Source organism: Humulus lupulus, chromosome 1 (genome assembly GCF_963169125.1).
Source record: "Humulus lupulus chromosome 1, drHumLupu1.1, whole genome shotgun sequence".
NCBI lineage: Eukaryota > Viridiplantae > Streptophyta > Magnoliopsida > Rosales > Cannabaceae > Humulus > Humulus lupulus.
Genome location: NC_084793.1, coordinates 222,082,017 through 222,089,971, shown reverse-complemented (window position 1 = coordinate 222,089,971; position 7,955 = coordinate 222,082,017). Strand labels below are relative to the sequence as shown.

Genomic DNA, 7,955 nt, shown 5'->3' with positions numbered 1-7,955 from the left:
GTTCGATAGTGGCTCGATGGTGCTCGATGCCAGCTCGATGAGACCTTCAAAATCATGATTTTTCATGAAAAAATGACTTAGCTCGATGGTGGTTCGATGATAGCTCGATAGTGGTTCGATAGTGCTCGATGGTGCTCGATGCAATTCTTGTAAGAGACATAATTTTTCACTCGGGTGTCCGTTTGGGGTGATTTTTTTTTTCATTTTGGGTATTTTTTCAAGATCTACATGTTTGACATGTTAATATGCACATTTTGGAAGTGTAGCACTTGTAAAAAATAGAAAAGTGCAAACATACCTCATGTTTAAGACATCTTTTGGTATATTTTTAAGTTTTAAACTTCCCAAATGTGCATATTAACATGTCAAACGTGTAGATCTTGAAAAAATACCCAAAATCAAAAAAAAAATCACCCCAAACGGACACCCGAGTGAAAAATTATGTCTCTTACAAAAATTGCATTGAGCACCATCGAGTCATTATCGAGCTACCATCGAACCACCATCGAGCTAAGTCATTTTTTCATGAAAATCTTGATCTTGAAGGCCCCAGCGAATGGTGGCTCGATGGTGCTCGATGCCAGCTCGATGAGACCTTCAAAATCATGATTTTTCATGAAAAAATGACTTAGCTCGATGATGGTTCGATGGTAGCTCGATAGTGGCTCGATGGTGCTCGATGGTGCTCGATGCAATTCTTGTAAGAGACATAATTTTTCACTCGGGTATCCGTTTGGGGTGATTTTTTTTTTGATTTTGGGTATTTTTTCAAGATCTACACGTTTGACATGTTAATATGCACATTTAGGAAGTTTAAAACATAAAAATATACCAAAAGATGTCTTAACCATGAGGTATGTTTGCACTTTTGTATTTTTTACAAGTGTTACACTTCACAAATGTGCATATTAACATGTCAAACGTGTAGATCTTGAAAAAATACCCAAAATAAAAAAAAAATCACCCCAAACGGACACCCGAGTGAAAAATTATGTCTCTTACAAGAATTGCATCGAGCACCATCGAGCACTATCGAACCACTATCGAGCTACCATCGAACCACCATCGAACTAAGTCATTTTTTCATGAAAAATCATGATTTTGAAGGTCTCATCGAGCTGGCATCGAGCACCATCGAGCCACTATCGAACTACTATCGAACCACCATCGAGCAAAGTCATTTTTTCATGAAAAATCATGATTTTGAAGGTCTCATCGAGCTGGCATCGAGCACCATCGAACCACCATCGAGCAATGTCGATTTTTTGCAGATTTCAGAGTTTCAGATCTGAAAAAAATCGCAAAAAAAACCCAAAAATCATGTCCAAATCTGTTCGAAATATAATATTTAGTGTGGTGGTGGTGTTGTGAGGTGAGAGAGAGTGAAATAAGAGAGAAAAAGAGGGAAGAGAGAAGAGAGAAGAGAGAAATGAGAATGAGGAAGAAGTGAAAAGGGCATTTTAGGTAATGTGCAAAAAATTAGCATTATTTTGTAAATTTTAATATGCCTAATATTTTTGTGTAATTATAACTTTTATCAAGCATACATATTAAAATTTCCCTATATATATTACTAATCTAAGTAATTTTTATATAACAAAATAAAATCATTTTTATTTTTTATTTTAAAAATAAATAAATAAATAAATAAAAAGAATTCGAATCCTGACGAGAGAGGAGAGGAGAGGAGAGGAGAGGAGAGGAGAGAGGTCCTGAATAATAAATTAATAATAAGGATGGAATCTACAATTAATTGAAAGTGATTGATCTATCTATCTTTCATCACACGTACGCTAGAAAAGTAAAAGAAAGAAAAAGCTATGACTACGAGAGACAAACAGTTAATATTATTTCCCTTTTTAGAGAGAGAAACCTCCTAATAAAAGGTAAGTTTAAGAGTGAGAGGAAAAAAATAATGATAGCAATAATAATTATAATTAGGGAAAGTGATTAAGAGAACAAACCAAATCTCATTCACACTACTAATCTTTTAAGAAAAGGAAAAACAAAAAAAAAACCTTCAAAGCTCAATCTTTTCTTTCTTAGAGAGACAAAATAAATCATTTTGAGTCAAAATTTTTATTTTGGAAAAAGCTAAGTTTTTTATATACCAAAAAATAAAGAGAGAATGATTGTTTGTGAATGTAAGAAAAGAAACGAAGATTAAAAAAGTGGTTTTAGAAGGAGAAAGTGGGGGTTTTCTAGAGAGAGAAGCAGAAGAAGATTGAGATGTGTATATATGAATATAGATAGATAGATTGATATAGAAAGAGAAAGAAGAGAGAGAAAGAGAGGGTCACATGGCATGTGAGCACAGCTGTGTGCATTGCCCCCTCCTTCCCTCATAGTCAGTCAGTCCTCTCTCTCTCCTCTTTGATAAATACCCTTCTCATCTTCCTTACTCCGACTTTTGACTCTCCCTCTCTCCCCTCTATCCCTTTCTCTCTCTAAACCAGAAGCCAAAGCTTTTCTCTGTCCTTCTCTAATGGCAGAAAGCCACCGGCCCTAAACCGAAACCTTCTTCACTTCAATCTATTCTCAATCGAAAAGCGACAAACACTAAAAAAAGAAAGAAGAGAAAACAATGAAACCCCACTCTTCTAGTGCCATTTCACTACTCTCTCTCCTTGTCGCCATCACCTTGCTCTCTCCCCAGTCACCAGTGGTGGCGGCAGCCTCCTCCTCCGGTTCTAGCGATGCCCAGAAGCTGTTAAGCTTCAAAGCTTCTCTCCCGAACCAAACCGTCCTCTCCAACTGGCTCCAGAACCAGGACCCATGTACCTTCAATGGCGTCACCTGTCATGGGACCAGAGTCTCCGCCATAGATTTAACTCTCGTCTACTTGAGCACGAATCTCAGCGCCGTCTACTCCTTCCTCATGACCCTTGATGGCCTTCAGTCCTTGACTCTGAAATCCACCAACCTCACTGGCTCCATTACTCCCTTTCCTTACGGATCCAAGTGTAGCTCTCTACTCACCTCCGTAGATCTATCTCAGAACGGCTTATATGGACCCATTTCGGATATTTCTAACTTGGGTTATTGCTCGAGCTTGAAGTTTCTCAATCTCTCCTCCAACTCACTCGAATTTTCGGCAAAAGACTCGGCCGGACTCAGGCTCGGGTTTCGGGTTTTGGATCTTTCGTGGAATAAGATTTCAGGCTCCAACGTTATCTCTTGGATCTTATCCCGTGGTGGGTGTAATGAGATGGAGTATTTGTCTCTCAAGGGGAACAAAATCACCAGCTCCGACGACGGTGTGATGAGCTTCTCTGGTTGCAAGAAATTGGAGCATTTAGACCTTTCGTCAAACAATATCTCACTTGGTATTCCCTCTTTGGGCGATTGTTTGGCTCTGAAACATCTCGACATCTCCGGCAACAGGTTTTCAGGCGACGTCGGCCGAGCTCTCTCCAGTTGCCGGAACCTCGCCTTCTTGAACCTCACCAGCAACTTGTTCAAGGGTCCTGTTCCGAATGTCCCGATGGAAAACTTACAGTACCTCTTGCTTGCTAACAACAAGTTCAGTGGCGGGATTCCGGTGACCCTGTTTGATTCCTGCTTGACTTTACTCGAGCTAGATTTGTCAGTGAACGACCTCGTTGGAATGATCCCTGACGCACTAACCTCTTGCACGTCTCTTGAATCGTTCGACGTTTCCAAGAACAACTTCTCCGGTGAGTTGCCCATGGACACTTTCATGAAGCTCCCCAAGTTGAAGTCGTTGGCTCTTTCTCACAACATCTTTTCCGGGAAGCTACCAGATTCACTGTCGAGCCTTCCGAGTTTGGAATCCTTGGATCTGAGCTCCAACAATTTTTCTGGGTATATTCCAGTTGGGCTTTGCGAGGGACTTGGGAACAGTTTAAAGGAGCTTAACCTTCAGAACAACCTGATTACGGGTACTATTCCAGAAACTTTAAGCAACTGTTCTAACCTTGTTTCTCTAGACTTGAGCTTCAATTATTTGACCGGTAAAATCCCACCAAGCTTCGGGTCCTTGACCAAGCTCCGAGACTTGATCATCTGGTTGAATCAACTTAATGGTGAAATCCCACAAGCGCTTTCCAAAATGCAGTCTTTGGAGAATCTGATTCTGGACTTTAACGAACTCACTGGGCCTATTCCTTCTGGCTTAAGCAACTGCAGCAATCTGAAGTGGATTTCGCTGTCGAATAACCGGTTGAACGGCGAGATTCCGGCTGGGCTGGGCCAGCTTCCAAGTCTCTCGATACTTAAGCTGAGCAACAACTCTTTCTATGGAAGCATTCCGCCGGAGCTTGGGGACTGTAAGAGCCTGATATGGTTAGATCTCAATACCAACTTTTTGAATGGCTCAATTCCTCCTGCGCTTTTCAAGCAGTCTGGGAACATAGCCGTTAACTTCATGACGTCCAAGACTTATGTTTATATCAAGAACGATGGAAGCAAGGAGTGCCATGGAGCTGGGAACTTGCTGGAGTTTGCAGGCATTAGACCAGAGCAGCTGAACAGGATTTCAACCAGAAACCCCTGCAACTTCACACGGGTATACAGAGGTAGTATTCAGCCAACATTTAACCATGACGGGTCCATGATTTTCTTTGACCTTTCTCATAATATGTTATCTGGAAGCATTCCCAAGGAGATGGGGAAAATGCGGTATCTTTTGATCTTGAATTTGGGTCATAATAATCTCTCCGGAGGAATTCCCGAAGAGCTGGGAAGCTCAACTAATCTTAACATTCTTGATCTGTCAAACAATCGGCTTGATGGGAAGATTCCTCCGGCTTTGACTCAGCTCTCTATGTTGATGGAGATTGATCTCTCCAACAACTTCTTAACCGGAAGTATTCCCGAGACGGGTCAGTTTGAGACCTTCCCACCATACAGATTCGTGAACAATTCGGGACTATGTGGCTACCCTCTTCCTCTATGTGGGACTGACTCTGGGAAAGGTGCAAATTCTCAGCAGAAAAAGTCTCACCGGCTGGCGTCTTTGGCTGGGAGTGTGGCAATGGGGCTTTTGATTTCGCTCTTCTGTATACTTGGCTTTATCATAGTTGCCATTGAAACCAAGAAAAGGAGGAAGAAGAAGGAATCAAGTCTTGACGGTTACATCGATAGTAGATCGCATTCAGGAGCTAATCATGTAAGCTGGAACCTAACCGGTACCCGTGAAGCCTTGAGCATCCACCTTGCCACGTTTGAGAAGCCACTCAGGAAACTAACTTTTGCCGATCTCCTTGAGGCCACCAATGGCTTCCACAATGATAGCTTGATAGGAAAAGGTGGTTTTGGGGATGTGTACAAGGCCCAGCTGAAAGATGGAAGCACTGTAGCCATCAAGAAGCTGATTCACATTAGTGGACAAGGTGATAGAGAATTTACAGCTGAAATGGAAACAATTGGGAAAATTAAGCACCGGAATCTGGTTCCTTTACTTGGGTATTGTAAAGTAGGTGAAGAAAGGCTTTTGGTGTACGAGTATATGAAGTTTGGAAGCTTAGATGATGTTTTGCACGACCCAAAGAAATCTGGGATCAAGTTGAGTTGGTCTGCGAGGAGGAAGATCGCCATTGGGGCTGCCAGAGGACTGGCTTTTCTTCACCACAATTGCATCCCTCACATTATTCACCGCGACATGAAATCGAGCAATGTTCTTCTTGATGAGAACTTGGAAGCTCGAGTCTCTGATTTTGGAATGGCAAGGCTAATGAGTGCAATGGACACCCATTTGAGTGTCAGCACTCTAGCCGGTACACCAGGTTATGTCCCTCCAGAGTACTATCAGAGCTTCAGATGTTCTACAAAAGGTGATGTCTATAGTTATGGTGTGGTTTTGCTTGAGCTACTTACAGGGAAGCAGCCTACAAATTCGATTGATTTTGGTGATAACAATCTTGTGGGGTGGGTAAAACAGCACGCAAGGTTGAAGATCAGTGATGTTTTTGATCCAGAACTCATGAAGGAGGATCCAAACCTCGAGATGGAGCTATTACAACACTTGAAAGTAGCCAGTGCATGCTTAGATGATCGGCCATGGCGGCGTCCAACAATGATTCAGGTAATGGCAATGTTCAAGGAAATTCAAGCAGGTTCAGGGATTGATTCTCAATCCACCATTGCCACTGATGATGGAGGTTTTGGCTCAGTTGAAATGGTAGAGATGAGCATAAAAGAAGAGGCTCAGAACTAAGCTACAAGCAGTAAAAGGAGGACAAACAAGAAAAGAAAAGGAAGAAAAAAATGTTGGAACCCCCAAAAAAATTTCCATAGATTCTTTGGAAGAAAGAAGAAAGAAGGTGGAGAAAGATATTTCTCTCAGCTCCCCCCAAAAATTTTCCCTCTTCTTTACCACTTTCAAATGGGTTAGGAATTTGTTCCTCTTTGTGTATGATTCTCTACCATTGAATGTATGTAAAACTTGTTATTTATACATAGAAGGTTGTTTTTTTTTTTTTTTTTCTGTTATGAAATGTGTATATAAACAGCTTTTTCAGTTGTTGATGTTCTGCTTAATCCGGTTTCTTTTCTAGTTGTTGCTTAGGAGAAAGATGTAAGAGCATTTGATTCAGATAAAATCCTGAAAAAGGAAGCTTTGTGACCTCATTTGATTGATGGTGACTAAGTTGAGGGTTCTTTTGGCACTTTCCTTTAGCTACTTGATTGTTTGGCATTCTATTCTTTCTTCTTTCTGCTCTCATCTTTGCTACTATACCCTCTTCTCTATTGCAAGCCTTATTTATATATATATGTATATATATTTTATTTATGTTTATATGCCTTTGCACTTCATTCACTCTTTTTCTTTATCATTATGTTATGCAAGTTTTTCTCTTATCTTTCAGCTTTGTGTTGTACATACCAACAATTATGCTCCTTCCTTCGTTAATGTGGGACCTCTAAGTTTTGTTTGTCTCATATTTGTTTTACAAACACTCACCATTAACTTCTTCTTACGTTTTCTCCAAATAAACTGATTAACATTGAAGTTTTTAGAAAATGAAGGGTTGGAATCTCAAAAGTCAAGATTCGTGTATTAATGAAATATGAAGACAAGCCACGCAATGTTTCAAACAATACATGTTCTTCTAATATTAATGAGTACATCAAAATTTAAACATAATTAATAGGAGAGAAATTACAAAAAAAAAATAAAAAATAAAAGGCAATAATTTAAAAGATATTGATAAAGAATTAGTGGATTTAGATCTATTTAGTACCCTTCTTATGATATTTTCTATTAAAAGTTTGAACTTTCACACGTTAGCCCTTAACAATTTAAGTTACAAAGTTTTGTTTTCATCGTAAAAGATAATCGTACACACGTGTGAGGATTTTTTTTTCCTTTCTTTCAATAATACTATTTATATTCGGTATTCTCACACGACTGCAATTAGGACAAACTACGGTTACTCAAACCACACTATATAGTATTCCACCAAAAAAAACTATATAGTAATGTTCATTTATATATGAATAATATCAATCACTTTGTGGATACTATATATATTGTTATGTTTTGCATTAGTATCATGAATTAAAACATTTGGTGGAAAGTGCAAACTTATCCAAATATCATGAATTAAAACAATATCTATATTGAGAATCATAAATGGATGTAATAGAAAGAGAGGTATTTGTGTTATTATCTAAATCATCTCAAAATACAATCAAGGGCCTTTGTTTATATATAGGCTAAAGAGACCCTAAACGACTAGTAACAAACTCTAAATTAGTACTCTAAACTGACTAAGAGAAATAACAAACTGTAATGTTAAAACTCTTCGTCAAGGTGAGATGTATAAATTAGTAACACTCATCTTGGATAACAACTTTTGGAATTGGGAAAGAAACAAATGCTTGGTGAATATATCACCCACATTGTTGTTAGAAGAAACATGGACTAACGTGAGTTGACCACTTTGAACTCGTTCTCTAACTATGTGACAATCAATGTCGACGTGTTTGGT

At 39.2% G+C, this 7,955-nt stretch overlaps 1 protein-coding gene across 1 annotated transcript; it reads left to right on the top strand.

Moving 5' to 3' along the window:
• The first annotated feature begins 2,149 nt into the window (after window positions 1-2,149).
• Window positions 2,150-6,591, top strand: LOC133803561 (systemin receptor SR160). The gene has a single exon (XM_062241650.1). The coding sequence runs from the start codon at window positions 2,585-2,587 to the stop codon at window positions 6,176-6,178; it is 3,594 nt and encodes a 1,197-aa protein (XP_062097634.1). The 5' UTR covers window positions 2,150-2,584; the 3' UTR covers window positions 6,179-6,591.
• Window positions 6,592-7,955: the final 1,364 nt, after the last annotated feature.

Coding starts and splice junctions, on each gene's coding strand:
- LOC133803561 (XM_062241650.1), top strand. CDS start 2,585: ATGAAACCCCACTCTTCTAGTGCCATTTCACTACTCTCTCTCCTTGTC.